Here is an 18,062-nt window from a genome sequence, read left to right on the forward strand (position 1 = left end):
AGGTTAACACGTGATGCTTCGGGGAGCGCTGGCAAGTACGGGGATGTGACAGTGGGATCTGTCTATTTAAGGAGCTATCTGAAAGAAAATATCTTAACCCCCCCCCCCCCGGATTTGAATTGAAGTACAATAAAAAAACACATTCAATCGGATCTCCAATCTCTTAACTGTGGCTGATTTTTTTTTTTTTTACTTTTATCATTACCCTGACATATAACCAGAGGGGAGTACAGCTCCCTTGTAATTCCAGTCAAACACATGCACGTAACAAACCATGAAATCCCTCTCTTCGGTGTAACTACATTTTAAATTCCATACCGCTTTTTTTTTTTTTTTTTCTTTTTCCACCTTTCAATTTGTCGGGATGATTTTTTTTAAACATAAAGTAGGTGAGAGACAAACGAAATGACATATGCTGGAGTCCAGAAACCGCAAAACGTTCCATGTGCTTTCAAGCCAGTCCCTGTTCACGTCGCTCTTCCTCTCGACATTACAACGGTAGGCCAAAACACGTGCGTGTGCGCACGCACATATATATTTGCAAGCCTCGTTCATGCGAGGTGTTAAAATCTCACTGTCTTTTTAATGCACCGTTAAACAGAACTAGACAGGGGGAAGCCCTTCAGGTAGGCCTCCGGACCATGACACAGCAGTCCTTTTTCTCCGCCAAGCCCATACCTTGCAGTTACTAGCTTAACTGTCAAGCTATTTTTTTTATATTTTTGAATGTATCAAAAAAATCATACACCGAGCAGGATTATTTAAAAGAAAAAATATCTACGGGGTCAAGGAACCGTTACTAGCTAAGTGTAAACAAGACTTTCAGTTCTCCACTGCTATTAAAAGGCTGTGTCAGAGGCCAAAAAACTGTCGTTCGCAACCCACTTTGAAACTCACAATCTCCATGTCGGAAGTTGGGGAAGGACAGGGGGGTAAAAAAGCTCCTCAGAGTGAAGAGGCCTCTCTTTCAGCCCGGCCGGTGGTAGCAGGCTCTGCCTCTGCCTCCCCCCCCACCTCTGCATGCATTAGTCGAACTCACATTACTGAGTCTGCATTGTTGACCAGGAGCAGCACGGCCTAAATATAGTCAAAAACCCACACCGGCTGGGCAAATAAGCCTGTCGGAGGGAGGGAAGACTAAAAGGGAGGAGGACGGGGAGAGATAGAGGGAGAGAGAGAGTGGGGGAGCATGCTCGCAACCAGAAAGTCAAAAGAAAGAATGTGACTTTCTTGGACAGCGTCCCAATACTGTTACTAAGTGTCTTAATATATGAGCCACAAAGTAGATCGGGTGGGGGGGGGGCAAAAGGGAACACTAGTCCGGATGACACCTACCCTGAGAGTCCTCCTGTTCCTGAGACCCACGGTTCCCCATGCTGAGTGCACGCCGAATGCTAAAACTTGGCTTGGACAGCGAAAAGGAGAGGGGGTTTTTATCCAAACCCCCCTCTCTTACCTCTTTCCTGTCCTCCCTACAGGTGCCCACTCAGAAGGACTCCTTTTTAATGGTCAGCCCTCCCCTCTTTCCAGCGTGTCTCTGCTTCACTCCTCCCTCTGACCTTCCTGATTCCTCCCAATATTTCAGGTTTTTTTTTTTCACCTTTCTTTTTTTTCGCTCACATCCCTCTTTCCTTCTCTCCCTCCCTCCCTCTCTTGGGAGTACGAGCTGGACTGGTGAGTGGGCGTTTGGACCACGAGCAGCCCCTGCGTTAAAACAACATTAAAAAAAAAAGTGGGGGGGCGCGCGTCACCCTATCAGGTGAAGTGGCGTTGCAGCGGGACCGGATTCTGTTTGCACCCCTGTGTTTGACGAGTGACCTGATAAGTGCCTGTGGCGTCTGCCACAAACATTTGACCAATTACCAGTCGATGGCAGCTCAATCATTTGCATGTCCTCTCGGAGTCGTGCTGACGGTCAAGACGAAAGCCTCTGGACCTTGACAGCGGTGGTTCTTTGGGTATACGCGCAGTATTGCTGGCACGCGCGAGCCCCCGCTACTAGATTTTTTTATACACTAACACCCTGGGGTTCCACAAACACAACGGGGTGAGAATGAGTAAACACACTGTGAAGGAGAGCCTGTCTCCAAGCTACGTTGTGTGTGTGTTTGCAGAAGTTCGTGTTAGAGAGCCTTGACAGCAGACAAATCACAAAAAATGATTAACTGACCTTTGCCTGATGGGAGTGGGAGTGGGAGGGGGAGGGAGTATTTACAGTCAGCATGTTAACATCCTAGGAAAACAATGTAATTCTTCATAGATATGAAAACATGAACAATTTCAAAATCACATCTTTGGAATCCATCAAGAAGAAGTTCCAGAAGATATGAGTTGAGTTTTGCAGCATTTCTAAAGATGATGGCTAACACGATGCTAGCAATTCCCGCAGCAAACTACAGTTTTTGTACGTTTTTGTAATTCTGCTTCTGCATATCCTGACTAAATTATCAAAATCTGATTGGTAGGTTTCAATCTTTGATTTAAAAGGGGTTTAAAAACACAACGTATGTTCCTTTTTGGATCTAATGCCTTTTTCTTATGTCTCTGGAGCTGTTTTTGTATTTGCTATAGCAAATAGTTTTGTTCACCGTGAAGAGCTCCCGTTACTTCTGTCAGCAGCCACATCCTGCACTGTGCAAAAGGCATGAAATGCTTTATATCACGAGCAATTCCTTTCCCCTCTCTGTTTTTCTCTTCCAATCATTAAGATACAACTCACACTGGCTTTTTCTCAGCACCGCACACATTTGTCAGGTGCTTTTAATCTAAATTGAATTTTGTTACCGGTAACTTTGCAACATGTTAAAGACCTTTATTATGTATATTGGTAAATGTGCGTCTTCAACTACTTCGGACATGAAATCCACAGGTCAGGTGCTGAAAATGACAGTCAAAGTGGTTCATCTAGTTCTTTGATAAAAAAAAATAAAACAAAAAAATTTGAATAAAAGCTGAAACAGCGTGCAGTAAAGAAATCACGATGAATATATCACTTTCCAATTGTACACTCTTCGACCCCGTCATGGGATCCAAAAAGTCTCTCTGATCTTAATGGACTTCATGATATGCAGTCTGATTCATTGACCACTTGGTTTTTACACTGAAATAATGAGGTCACAATCCTTACATATGCCTTTAAAATATCCAGCTAAGAAAATGGACTATCTAACAGTTAAAAGGTCTGTATCTGAAGATTTTAATTATTACTATATGGTCCTGCACATCAATGCGATCAGGAAATCCTTTTTGTTGTGGATGAGATCATGTGGCCAAGCGTTTGGATGCTACTGCTTACTGCTGATGAGTTACAATTTCAACAAAGACACCAGCATTGCTCAGATGCCTGCTCGTGGGGGTCAGCAAGTTTGTTTACGGTAGGTGCCGTTGGTTGCTCGCGTTGTACCGACTCTGAGCCGCCTCTAGAGGGTGCAAGCCCTACACGGAATCATAGAGCAGAATCACTCTTTGTAGCGCTGCTGTCAGGAAGTGGATGTGAGGTCATGAAGATTTTTTTGATAAACAGCATCACTGGCATTAATAACAGGGCCCTTATAAATCCATGCGTGTCAGCTAGTTTGAGATTTATAAACTAAATGTGGGGGGAAAATATACTACTATTGCATTACGTGCAGATTTACGCTGTTTTTTTGTTGTTTTTTTTATGTGCCCATTTTATGTCCAGACATTTTCCAGAGAGTAGCCCCACCCCTACTGAGAACATGTCTTGTAGCTGTATTTCATTATGGTCATGTGGCTTACATTGTTGGGGGGGGTAAAAAATCTGCTGATTTCTCTTAAGAGTTTCTGCTGAATTCCACTGCAACAGTAAAGAAACAAGTGAGACTTGTTTTGAGGGCCAAATGGAACACATGTTTGTGCGTGATTAAATGTAGGACTATGTGTTGCCTACTAAGTGACAAAACCTTTTGGTATGATAATCTTGTGCAGTGATGTCATCACTTTGGTTCCTTGAGGGAAGAATTGAAGTAAAACCGAAAGGCGAGGACTATTAGGGGAATAGAAGGCTCTTACACGAACTTGTGGGTGTAGTGCTAGCGTACAGATGGACAGAAGAGCAACGTTTCAAGGTAAAAAATACAATTGACTCAAGTGCTTTGAGAGTATATGTAGTATTTTGTAACAACAACAATTGCTACCACGACCCGCCATACATCCTGCAGCCTCCAGAATAATTGTTCATCCACTATTGTGGCACGTGTGACATAATGTATTTGTATCCTGATGCGTTTTTAGTTCTTTTTGTGAGGGATTTTTTCAAATGAAATGAAGCCCAAGCAGTTTGTGTGTCTCAATATGCGTGGTGAGGCCCCAGGTAGAGCCTCTTACCGTAAGTACCATATTCAGCGGGACTGGTGCCGGGGTAGAAGCCTGGAGTCCCCGTCGGTACAGGGTATTGCTGGGGCGTGGCCATGTAGGTTGTGGAGCGGTACTAAGGAAACACACAGGGGTTAACGATAAGACAGGGCGTGAAGGAAATTAAAGGCCCGGGAATGACAGCACATACAAGCATAATACCAAATTAAATATTGACATCCTCTTACTGATTTCTAATGTGGCAATCGGTAATTATGAACACACACAGGCCTGCATCTGAAGATACATGTTCAAAACTAGATGATTTAGCCAGACCATAGAGGCTGATGTGGAATTCAGAGAGGCGGCGTAGACCTAAAATGAGCTGAAGGTTGCTCTGAGCTCCAATTTTTTCTTCTCATTGAATTTAACAGAATGATATTACGGTGCATTGAATAAACAGGGAGATTCATTTTTAAACTGAGATTTTGGAAAAGTTCTGCTTTTAAGATATCGCCCCAAAACCCCCACTGATAATCAAAAACATGGGTCTGGAAATTATAAGCATTTTAGACAATCCAATGAGTTCCAGGGAAAGAGAGTGAGCAACTTCATTGGAAACACTAATGGCCTCCAACTGCACGAATTTCAGAAGGGGAATTTTCACTTTCATTTTAGGCCATACACCCCACCCCTTCACACGAATGCCCACACACACACAAAAAACTCACATTTGACAGAGTTAAATATGCATCTTCAAGACCAATTCTGATCTTGATATTTGCACTTGCAAGCCAAAATCACATAATATTCTACATTGAGTTTAATAATTATATTAAGTGATTTCTAAATCACTTTAAAAATCACATTTAAATATGCATCTTCGAGACCAATTCTGATCTTGATATTTGCCTTCATCAGCGAAGGTCACATACCTTTATACATCGAGTTTAATTATTACATTTTGTGATTTCCAAAAGTGCAACAGATTGAAGCATGCAAACGTTTCTTCATGTCTTCTCAGCTGGACCCCCATGAGGGTGAGAGGCCCTCCGAATATAGTATGATTAAATACTGCCGGAAATGAACTTCCATGTTGTATGCTGATATTTGTTGATTGTCTTTAGCTATAGTGAATGCCTGAGACAAAATGTAGCAAAACCTAAAAAACTACCACCCTTCGTAATGTGGTTAGTAAATTCCTAATCTGTTTGGCGACATATGCCAAGACAAGCTTGAGCCTACCTGTCCTTGTATAAAGTAGGCGGGTCCCTGGGGTGAGCTCGGGAAGGGCAGCTGTTGCCCCGGGATCATCATCATCTGAGATCCGGGGCCGGGCTGGTAGACGTGGGCGGACGTCACAGGTCGAGGTGTGCTGCTGGGTGGGACACCCCGAGGCCCGCTGCTGGGAGGCAGGGTGCCCCTATTGGTGTAGTAGGGCTGGAGGGGGTGGGGGAGAGGGAAAAAAAAAAAACAGGTGAAAAAGGGAAGGCGAGAGGGAAGTGACAGGCAAAAGAAAAGGTAAGAACGGTGGGCAGAGAGGACAGAGAGCAGACAAAGAGGAGGAGGGGGCCGGAGGCGAGCCAGGAAAATATGAAAAACAGAAAAGGGGTAGAAATAAGGAAAAAAGGCAGACAAATTAGGGATTCTTTGTTACCTTTCTGAAAACTGTAACATAAAAGCTATCTGCCATGCCTGCATGTGATTTTAATCGCCCGGACCCCGTGGTGCTAAACTTGTCCTGCCCAAAGGCTAAGTTCAAAGTTTGTCCATGAATCTGTGGCCGGATCCACACTAGGAACATATTGGCTGCCAGGAGAGAGAGCAGCCCATGCTCCTTCATTCAGAGCCTCCTCATTGACATTCTGCTGCTGGCCTGGGAGCTAACTGCCGTGGCCAGCAAGATCACGCCAAGCCAACAAAGCCCGACACAGCCAAATATTAGACACACATATGCACTCGGCGGGAAGGTGAGAAAAGGGGGAAGGGGAACGGGGAAGAAGAGGAAATTGAGTTACCTGTAGCGATCTGAAGCTTCCCTTCAACAGCGCAAACACAGATCACAGACAGACACATCAAATGGAAGCAAGAGTGTAGGAAGGGTTGAGAAAAAGAAGAGCACCACAGTCAGTTAGAGCAAAGCGCCCAGAAACAATGCCTTCTGAGCCAAGCAGTGGATTAACAAGCATCATGCAGAGAATAGGCAGAACAATGAATACCAATAATCTAGGACGCGTTTTCGACCAGGGATGCAGTGGTGAAGCTATTCATTAGACATCGGATTTCTGGAGCCAATGCGGTCTGTGTTAATTGGGAGTGAATTTTGATATCCGTCTGTCGCCCTGGGTTCTTAATTTATCCAATAAAAGTAAACAAGTGCCGTCACAAAATGTCCTGCAAGCATGGACAATGAGGTATTGGCCGGTTCCAGTTGTATTTTCATACGGTTGTGCGCAACTTCATTATAACAAGCAGCCTTTAACTTTAACCTTATCTCATGAGACAACACCATGACCATCCAGCTTTCAATTAGATAGTAATTTTCTTCCAAGTAAAAACAAATCAGCACAAAAAGGGGACTAGTAAATTATGGTTGAGACAAAAAAAAAAAAATGAAATATCTGTTTATCGGTAACCTCTCACATGGGTCTGATGTCTGATTTGACACTGGATCAATGCGATATGAATGCTAATAGCCAAACAAATTAGGTGGTGTTCGGCTTGTGAAATGCGGATTCATCTGTAAAAGGCCAATACCACACTGTTCAAATAGTTCAGATTTAATATGAATACAGAAAAAATTCAACGTCTTTGGTTTTGGCAGGTATGGGCACCAAACGCGGTTTTGAGCTCGCGTCATTTGAACGCGCACATCCCTGGAGCAAGGAGGGGACATAGCACAGACCCGCATCCTGGAGGGGAAGTCGCCAGCCTGTGGCGGATACGTCACACCAGGCGGAGGCAAGAACAATGCTTCTGAAGCAGCAGGTAAGTCACCCCAGGTGTGTGTCGGGAACGCAGCCTTTATCCACCAAGTGAGTTAAGTGTGTCCCGCAACACCAGGGCAGTGCAGTTAATGGATACGCCCTGATATAACACATTCTTTTATTTGTTTGAAGGGAATACTTATGACCGCATCAAATTGAGATTCTTCTTTTGTATATTTGCCCTATCATTACAAATGAGGACTTGTACTGGAAAAATATTCTTGGCATGCATAAAAAAATGTGTCTCTTGCATTTGATCTGATTTGTTTTCGTGACCGGTGCTTTCGATTTTATAATTAGGCTTAATTTGAATACATCGGGACAGCACTGCCATCCCATCATTACACATCTATAAATAAGACAGTCATACATATCAAATACTGATCGACCCCTGAGAAGAAATGACACCATTTATTGGCTAAAAGATTATTTTAGCCGATAAATGACGCAAGTGTAGTTTATTGCTCGAGTTGTTCAACGCATTCTATATTGATATTGAAGCCACCGCATCTTTAATTGTATCCACGGATCCTCGCACTACAGTGTGAACACCAGAGACGACCCCCCCCCCACCCTCCCAGTCAGGTGAGTCAGTGGTGCTGTTAGTACCTGTTGATGTAAAGGCCTGGGCCCAGGGGCAAACTAGAGGAGGAGAGGCAGACAGGACAGAGGTTAAAGACAAAAGCAGGAGATCCATGCTTCGCTCGTCACTGATGGGCTGCTTTCAATTGGGTGGCGTTGAAACCAAAATTAAAGGGCAATACAGAAATTGTGCAGGCAGTCTGAAAAAAACGAGTGGAAAGCTGTGTTTCCCCCCCCCCCAGACAGTAATGATGCATTTGCGCAAATAGCACCTGCTAACAATTTGTTTCAATAAGAAAGACATTTTAAATATGATTAAAGTAGTAAAATACCTCAACCAGTTCATTATAATAGGCTTCATTTGAAATGATAATTGGGAAAAAAAGAGATGCAACTCATATGTTAATCTTTGTTCATAACAATAATAAAAAAAAAAACAACGGTTTGATATTCAGTTTGTGTAGTCAACAGAATACCATTAAACCAGTGTGAGTAAAATTATCACTGAGCTGTAGGGGAAGTGTGAACAAAGGAATTTCATTAAAAAAATAAAAAATAAATAAAAAATAAAAAAATCAGTGTAAAAGTGGTGAGATATACACACAGATTCAGCCTTTCTGGAAAAAAAATAGAAATAAAACCAAACGTGTAGCCTAAAAATTCCTGCCGGTTCCCTGAAATCTGAGCGGGGTTGCTCTGGCGGGTCGTCACAATGCAGTTACTCCCTGGTTGCAGATCAAAAAAGGAAGTCTATGAAAGCCACGGCATGTAACGTAAAAAACCAACAGATGAGTAAACCTCAAGCCTTAATTCTGGTGATAATCTCTAAAGTTCTGTAACTGGCAGGCTGAACAAACCTTCACCAGATAGCTAAAGTTGTTCGCTTTTAAGGTCCCCTCTTCAAGTGGCCTATAGAAAACAAATGTGGATGGGGCTGGGGGACAGTTTATACGTCTGCTATGTGTATTTATTTCAGCACACCTGTTAACACGTCGAGGCAGCCAAACTACCACGACCTAATGACGGGCCGCAGCAGTATCTTAATCTAGAGGGTCAGTCTGTGTTCGGTGAAAGTAGGTAATAAACATATGCTACTTGAGGTATGATGCGTCATACCTGTGACAACGTGGAAAAAGTATCGAATGACAAGGTATTTCCTTCAGATAACCTCTTTGGTGTCGCTGCAATGAATCTCTTCCAATAAATGTTATCAATGACCATAATAAAAAGCAAAGGCTATGTCTAATTAGAGGTCTCCCAAGTCGCTGCACAATAAAGACACGTGGGGAAAAACAAGCGTGCACTGCAGCATCCACTGGAGCAAAGCAAATGTGCTGCTCACGTAGGACTTGTTTAAGAGCAATGACACTGCATCAGACTCCAACAGTACTACCCCCCCCCCCCCCCCTCTATGGAGCATAGACTATCTTTCAGCCACTACTGGCATGGTGTTCAAGGAGCCTCCTGGATCCCATGTAGCGTGTCCCCAAAAAGAGAAATTCGACCGTAAACTTCAAAAGGCAAACTGTATACCGCTTGGAAGATGTAAGTGAACGACAGCTGATACTAAACAGTGGCATGTGTGTGGCGTTATTAAAAAAAAAAAAAAAAAAAAAAGCCCAGGACATGGATGCTACTTTAACCAATTTAACATGTGAGGATGAGTCAAGACTTGTGAAACCTGGAGTCGGCTGTTGTTGGACAAAACACGGGAGGCCTGTGTAAAATGCGTGTGTGCTGCGGGCGTTCCTACCTGTCGGGGCTGGGGTGTTGGGTTCATTTGTGGAGGCGGTGGGGCAAACACAACAGAAGGGGGCTGCCCAGGGGGGAACGAGGGCTGCAAAAGGACAGGAAGTCATTGTCAACAGGAGAAGAGTGGCATACCCATGGATGAGGAGAGCAGGAGAGGCAAGGATATGCAGCAGACAAGAGGTCAGGCCACAAGGCATCCCACAGACAAGCAGAAAGAAAGAAAGAAAGAAAGAAAGAAAGAAAGAAAGAAAGAAAGAAAGAAAGAAAGAAAGAAAGGGGGCACAGATATACAATAGGGAGGAAGCAATTAACATTTTCGGAATTATTTATGATAAGAGCTACAGAGGGTAATGACTGTGTGGACTGTGAGGACGTTCTGCCTCAGCTGGGACAGAGGAAGAGCTTCCAGCTAGCGAGGCAAGTGTCCCCCAGAATGCGGAATTCAGCTCGCCGTTACATGTGAAGGCCCCCTGCTTCAAAAAGCAGTATCAAGAGGACACACACAACTGGAAAGCGCAACTACAGCTAGTGAAGCAGCAGGTTTTCATGAGCAGGGCACCTCAGATGATTGAGCACAAAATTTTATTTTTGATGACAAATTTTTTGTTAAGAAACGAAAGATGTCAAATTTTCTGAAAACATTTTTTTTTCCCGCCAATTTATTTCTTACTTGTCAGATTCAATTTCTCATCCTCATTGTTTCAGCTATGTATCACTCTCTACACTAAAGTTCCTGCAGAACCGGCATCGTGAACTTTTATGGCTCTCTAGTGACGCAGGTTTTAAAAAAGCTGAGGCAAAGCTAATCCACGGTGGAGGATTTTTTTGATAAAGAGAGTTGAGTAATCGAGCACCAACACACATAAAAAATAAAAATAAAAAAAAAAAATACACTTTTACCAATGGTGATCTGAAAAGAGGACAGTCTCACAGTCTCATATCAGCGGTGTGTGTGTGTGTGTGTGTGTGTGTGTGTGTGTGTGTGTGAACTACAAACCTGTTCAGGACTAGCTGCTTTTGCACTGCAGGTGTCACAGTCCATTATCAAGGGACATAGCAGGAAGGAGCCTGCTCGGGGTTTCACTTACGTAACTAATTTCACACCGGTCATGTTCTGAATGCATCTAAATTCCATCAAAAATAAAACCCCTTTTTGCAAATCAACTGGATTTGAGTTCCTTACCTGTGAGAGGCCAGGGGAGGGGGCAGGGTGAGGGGTGGAGGGGGGTCCTGTTATAGGCTGTGGTGCTTTATTCATTTCATGGAGTTCTGCATGGGTAGGCGGATGTGGACCTGTGTACAAATCTGTGGAGACAGTGAGTCGGTGGTTCAACTGTAGTGGAGGGAAAAAAAAAAAAAGCCCGAAGATATTTCAGACATGGATAACATCTTAGTGTTGAGATAATTCTACAGATCAAACTGCATCAGGACAGAATGAAATGGTCGAGACATGAGACAGCTATGAATACTCACATTTATATATCCTTTTAGGTCCTGTTACACTCCAGAACAGTTAGTCCTAAAAGACAGAGACAAACATTTTGAAACAATGAGCATGAACTGGTTCACGTAACTGGGTTGGCACAGGTTTTTGGGACTTTATTGGAGCTTTTCAGGCAAGAGGTTGAACTAAAACGACGGCGTAACCCCCATCAGGACATAACACGAAGCAGTCAGAGGACTGCAGCATGACGGATTTTGGGATGCCTGTGAAAATGACCTGGGAAAAGAGGGCCGTGGACCGTGCCACCGTGCAGCACGGTTGACTACAGGTAAATAGACTGACACTATATCGAGCCACGGAGGACAAAGGTGTATCTCTGGTCAGGAGCGAGAGACCTGAGCAGTCTACTTATCTCATTGTGGTGCTGAGACGCTGAGGTAGTTTCTAAACTTGGAATGCAGAATGTACTTGATGCCCCACTTCCAGGCTTTCAGTCTTTTACTTCTAACTTTACTCTGCTTTGATCGGTTCTCTCAGGCCATCACAGTCACACACACACACACACACACACACACACACACACACTTAATTGGTGCTCTGACAGTAATTCTTTGCACATACCCATTAAAAACCATGATGTGTTTATAGGTCTACCACAACTCTTTTTGTAACTTTCAAAGAGTCCATTGACACAAATTTCAAAGAAGGCCCCTTGACCTTCTTTGAAATCAGTTGAAACCTGTTTTGAGTGTTAAATGATAGTCTGTCCTTGTTTATTCATTTTTGCCATCGAACCATTATCATGGCAAACGTTGTTAATCGCAGGAAAATTATAGATCTGAGGTTGTAATAACTGCTTTCATAGGCAAGTGACTTGAGAGCTTCTATCACACATTTATACATACATGATTTATTTATCCATCCATAACCTATACACCTATACACCAGGTGGGCTGGAGCGTCATTGGGCGTCATTGTGCGAGAGACTGTTCGACCTGGCTTAGTCACCAGCACAGAGACACAACTATAGACTGTCATTTACCGCAGTTTAAATCTTCAATAAAGCAGTTGCTTAACTTGATGGCTCGACCGTCAAGAGGAAGCTTGTGAACTAGACAAAGAAAATGCAAGCACATATATTGCATACAAATATCAGGGAAAACTGCCCAACAACATCAACAAAACCGATGGAGGTCCAGGAAAGCAGAAATATAAGAGGGAGGATTTGGTTGTTGAGAGAGGGGGTGGGGGGAATTACACCCTCGTAAAGTTCCTCATGTATCCGGCTTTTATTTAATGAATACCGATTGTCTGGTGCAGGCAGGATTTATGATATTTTTAAATCATGGAAAAAAAAAAACTCCATGATCAGCTTGTGTCATTTATCATGTGATTTAAATTCAAAAGTAAATATGCAGAAAGAAACAAAAAAGATGGGGGTGATTCATCAAGACAGGGCTGGGGGGGGTAAAGAAGTTTTTTGTTTCCCCACAAATATGCCACTCTGCTTGCAGGGCACTTCCACTTAATTGGAATAGATGTCAGTTGAATATATGCAAAAGTGTGAGGTTGAAGTTGTTGGAGGTTGATTGTTAATCAATATGAGTTCTTTCTTTAACTAATACAACTTTTTTTGTTTTCCTTTAGCGATCAATCAACAGCATCTTCTGATCCTGACATTAACAATAAATACTCTCAAGAGCAGTGCGGCTGCAGATGAGATCAGTGAGACAGCAGGACGCCGATCGCTGGTGATGCAGCTGCAAGACAGGTTCAAATGAAAAAAGGGAAAAAGAAATGTGCGACGCAGCCGATGCCGCACCCGTGAAATTTCCTGTTGTCGGCACATTGTGTGGCATGTTGTAAAGACAAAAAGGGGCACGACTTGTTCAACGCTGTTCAATAGTCACTGAAATTTTTTGTTTGTTCTTAATTAGGGGTTATGGTGTGGTGCAGTGGTTAGCGCCTCCACTTCGCAAGCAAGAAGGTTCCTGGTTAAATTCCGACGTCTCTCTGTGTGGAGTATGGGTTTCCTCCAGGTTCTCGGGTTTCCATCCACAGTCTGAAAACATGCAATTGGTTAACCGGAGACCTCTAGCCTTACCGCGTCCTTGACAACAGGACAGGCAGAACAGACAATAAATGAATTGGTTTATCTCATTGTTTCCTGCTCTTGTTTCCTCTTGTTTGTACAGCTAGTTGATGGAGCACGCTTTATAAATAAATACAACAGGATTATTTCTCTCCGAAAATACAAAATCACAACTCAGTTTGAGTTTTGAGCAGATTTTGTTTGAGTCACCTCTTCAATTTAGGAAAAGTGAACTCGGTGTCCTGGCAGACAGAAATTGTTGCAAGAGCGAAAAACATTATCGTCAGTCACTTGACAGATGGTGTAAAACTAGCATCTTACTGAAAACTGACCTCTCCAGAATATTGTATATCTCATGTGACGCAACAGGATGAAATGTCAGAATAACAGTGGCTCAAAAAAAATTCTACTTTTCAGGTCAATGTTCTATTTGTATGCATCATTTTAACCTGAAAAACCTTGGAAAATAAATGGTAATTCTCAACTTTTTAAACTGTCATTATTCATTGTTATCATAAAACCTTTCCTAAATATGACCCTGAAACATGTGGTAAAGCCATGAACTTGCAACCTATTCTGCCACTGCTCTCAAGCCAGCACCAACATTTTCAGCAGGTAGTCCATCGTTGCCCCTGCATGACTTATGTTGCAGACGGAAATCTGTTTGTGAGGCACGTTTGCTTCACTCACGGCGAAGAACTTTTAAACTGTTCGGTCATATTGACTGGTCCGGAGCAGCTTTTTGCCCTCTGCACCACTATGCACATGACAAGAAGCATTGTATGGTTTATATATTTAAACGACACCACTTATCTGTCCCGGTTGTGCCGGGATGTGCTAGGACAGATAAGGAAGTCTCCAGTCACGGCCCGGTGCCCCGCAAACCAGCCAATACTGGTACTGAGCCGATGATTGGTGCGTCACGAGTCCTCATAATAGTGACACAGTGTAATTTGTATTTATAGCTCAAACCTACCTTTTCTTGGTTTGTGACACATAAGCTCTTTTCTACAGACACACAGACGAGCATCCAGGCACGCATGTGCACACGCGCGCACACACACACACACACACACGCACACACACACACACACACACACACACAAAGCCTGAGTCATGATGGATCTGATTTTTTTTTTCCTTTTCCTTAGATGCAATCATGATTAACAAATGGTGGTAATCACTATGTTGAATTACTAAAAAGAGATGAAAAGGAAATGGCTATTAGGAGAGTTAATGTCCCTGTACAAGCAGAGGAAGTCCTTTTCTTAGACAGACAATGACTGGTATTGATGGCCAACTCTAGCCACCTAGACTCCCTGACTTTTGATTAAAATTTTGTTTTCTTTCTTTTTTTTTTTTTTCAAAAATGCTACGTTTAAGAAAGAGCAGCAACTCAAAAGGCCGGTCCATAGACAGAAATCTTGTGAGACTGAGTGGGGCTGGCTGGGGAAATGAAACGCTGAGTAAACAACCTCAGGGCTAAAAGAGGGTCTCGACTACCCAGCACTGCCTCAAGGCTTCGCTCTACTCACTGAGGGGACATGGCTATGAAAACATCTCAGTGTTTTGGGGAAATGCTGCACACAGATCAACTGAGATATGCCTGAGACCTTTTACAACTACTGTGTGAGAGGCCAATCTCCCTTCTCCAAAGGGCAAAATGGATGAAAATTAAGCACAATGTCCTCAAATGCTCTGCAGCACTGCGACCTAGCAAAGACGGGCTACCTGAGAGGAGCTTGTTACCAAAGAAATCTGTGCTATAGGGTAGTTATGCAAGCTGACGCAAGGCTCCGCTACTCCACCCAGCCCCCTAATCACACACAGTCCAGTCATCTGAGCTGGTCTCCTGTGTAGCACAGGAGATCCAGCCACGAGCACCACTGCTGGTAAAACATGCTCCTTCAACTGTTTCATAAGCTCTTGCCTGCACTCCCACAACCCTATGAGGAGGAAGCTGGTGAAGTTTGATTAGGAAAAAAAAAAAAAAAAGGGGGGGGGGGGGCTATTCCAGTATATGTCCAGGGTTGACCTTTTGGGAGTTTGCCATCAGCAAATTTCAAGAGACCTTACAAACTTGAAAATTTCCCAATGCGAATATACTACTACTATAGTATATTGTGATCAACTATATACTACTACAAATACTACTATGTCAGTTACTTTAGGGACACAGGTTTTTGTATTGAGTATTTGTGAATCTGTTAACTCCCGTGGCTACAGTCCACACCTGCCACAGAACTCTTATGTTCTTGACTGGAGGAACAAGAAAAAAGTGACACAAAGAGCTCTTGTGGTGGTGGGATTGGCTTGACTTAGGGGGATCATTTTTAGTAGGAAATATTTTTGGTTTCCGCTTAAATGACAAGCCGCAAGCAAGAAAACGATGACAGTGTCCTATAAAACGGCAGTGTTTGTGGTCATTTGTTTACAAATACAAACAAGACATTACTCAATTCATGATATCTAAATCAACCAAAAGGTTAAGTTTCTGTCGCTGGTCTGTTTCCTCCATTTATACTCAAACTGCAACTCTGTAAGTCCAAATTTTTTGACAAAAATTTGTTGTTTCTCAACCAAGAATCAGATTGAAAATAGAGATTTACATTTACCCTTTCCACCAGGGACAAGCAGAGGCTGTGTCAGACATCTGAAGCTGGAAAGGGGGTGTACTGATGGGGAATATTTAGCTCCGGTGACACAGCATCACGCCAGCGTGGATCCTGCCAAAACCCACACATGGCCAAACTCTGGGGCTTTCAAGTTTCACAACAGGAAGCTGAATGGTGTCCTTATGTCAGGCACTGTGACAGCCTGGCTTTGACACACCATACATTCGTCTACTATTGGATGCATTCATTCATTCATTCATTCTGCCTGAGTAAGACAAGATGCCTCCTGGGCTGGCTGATGAACACAGTTTTTAAAAGATGCAGGTGGAGGACCAGTAGCTAGGGAGTGTAACGAGCCATCTGTACAAAACACGAGTCAGAGGATTTCATCATCGACCTGTAAAACATACGGAATAGCAGACGCTATAAACGTTTCTATACCAACAAGGATCCCTTTTGTGTTGTTTTTTGTAAGAAATCAAGTATTCGCGGCATCCTAGGACGGCAGCACTCGCGATGCTAATGAAGCAGCATTGATGCCGTGACTTATGATCCTGAGACAGGGGCGTGTCTGCCTGTCCACGCACTCACGCCGCACGATAAAAAAAAACCCACTCACACAATGTGCATTATTTACGCGCAGGTACCCCACGCCCGATGCTATCAAAAGAAAGCACACCGTCGAGGGCGGTTGCGTGGGTGAGCGTCATAGTATGTTGTGCTATTAGCCGTACCGCTAACTTTGCTAGGCCCGATCAGGATTTACCACGTGGTTTCCCCCCAGCTATTGGCGCGATGTGCAGCCAGATGCCGGCTTCATGCCAACCACACCTCGCACCGGCAATGACAGCCTACCTTTTCCACGAAGGAGGGATGGGCACTTCTGATGAGGCTCGGAGGTTAAATAGCCGGCGGGGCGGGCAGGCGCGGCGGCGACGACGGCCGTGTCAAGACGGGGGAGGGGAGGGGGGACACTTGGGGTACCGGTTAGTTAGCCTCGGCGTGTGGATGCTAGCTAAGTGCGCTTGACAGCACTGGTTGGCCTGGTAAAAGCACGGCCGTGGAGCTGTCAACGGTGTCGTGACAATACAACAGACAGAAAGAACTCGGACACGACCAGTTCACCCCGTAAAAAACAAAAACAAAAAATATAAAATGATGCACAATCATTCTGGAGGGACGTGGCCGGGCAGTCTCACTGCAACATGTAGGAATGTACGCACGAAAACTTATTAACCCCCGAATTGAGGTTTTCATAATCACAGCTGTCAACTCGTTACTCGCTGCTTCTCATCGTCTTCAAGCAGAACCCGTTGTGCATGTTGCAGCTCACTTGTCGTGACCGTTTTAACATCTGACAACAACCCCCCGGTGTCATAGTGTGAATAGGTGACAGTCACAGTGGAGATGTTGCTATGTGGCAAATCGGGCTGTAAAAAGTCACGACAATATACAATGACATAGTCGACTCGCAAAAGCAAATGGTTTTAAAGTCACTGTATTCCACATCGAGACATCGTCGTCACATTGTCCCAGGTAGCAACATTCATTGGGCACCGTCGACAGCTGTCAACGCTGACACCTGAGCACAAAGCTCGGCGAAATCAAATATACTCGGGATTCTCAACTTTTTACTCCAAGATAGAGCCTAGATAGAACCCACGATTTCACCCAATGTTACCCACATAGCCTTGAGTGTGGCTAGCTAGCAAATGGTTCCACAGCTACCAACATAAACGCTGTGAACCGGCAAGAGCACCAACAACGAGGGTCGACAATGTTCTCATCCCACGTAAAATATGATATATTCATATACCAATCTCTAAAAGTATGTTTCCAAGCGTCATATTACTAATGGTTCATCTTGGTTGGCCGCCGTTGTGTTAGCCTGCTAGCGGGAATGGCTAAACTGAAGAAAGAACACCCACGTCGTTTTAGCATGAAATGCTAACTGGCTAGCTAGCTAGCTAATCCACGAAAACACAGCGGGAGCACCAGTCAGCAGAAAGCAGTAAAGAAAGTCACCGCGGCGCGGTATCTATCGGAGCTAGAAACAGAAAAACAATTTTGAATAGTATTGCCAAGTCGCTACATAACAACGACTTGACATATGTATGAGAAGAGCGTATAAATAAAGAATTAAGCTCGGGACCGCAGCATTACCTTTCTCTCCTTGAGTCCGCAAAGCCGGACGGACGGAAGATCTTCCCGGAAGCCGGTAGCTAGGTAATTCCGGCGAAATCCCATCACGTGAAACTTTCACTGCAAGGTTGGAC

The 18,062-nt window shown here is 43.8% G+C and overlaps 1 protein-coding gene across 1 annotated transcript in view; it reads right to left on the reverse strand.

The window, feature by feature from the left end:
- The window catches only part of LOC147235411 (eukaryotic translation initiation factor 4 gamma 1-like), a 42,022-nt gene extending 24,027 nt beyond the window's left edge, over nucleotides 1–17,995 (reverse strand). Inside the window, 8 exon segments of the mRNA XM_086143518.1 lie at nucleotides 4,348–4,450; nucleotides 5,560–5,754; nucleotides 6,333–6,353; nucleotides 7,911–7,943; nucleotides 9,637–9,720; nucleotides 10,819–10,940; nucleotides 11,109–11,154; nucleotides 17,950–17,995. Coding sequence (XP_085999644.1) covers nucleotides 4,348–4,450; nucleotides 5,560–5,754; nucleotides 6,333–6,353; nucleotides 7,911–7,943; nucleotides 9,637–9,720; nucleotides 10,819–10,893 — 511 coding nt within the window. The 5' untranslated portion in view covers nucleotides 10,894–10,940; nucleotides 11,109–11,154; nucleotides 17,950–17,995.
- Nucleotides 17,996–18,062: the final 67 nt, after the last annotated feature.

The sequence above is a fragment of the Fistularia commersonii genome, chromosome 3, assembly GCF_037954325.1.
Source record: "Fistularia commersonii isolate RoL2024-O1a breed Wild chromosome 3, RoL_Fcom_v1.0, whole genome shotgun sequence".
NCBI classification, from domain to species: domain Eukaryota; kingdom Metazoa; phylum Chordata; class Actinopteri; order Syngnathiformes; family Fistulariidae; genus Fistularia; species Fistularia commersonii.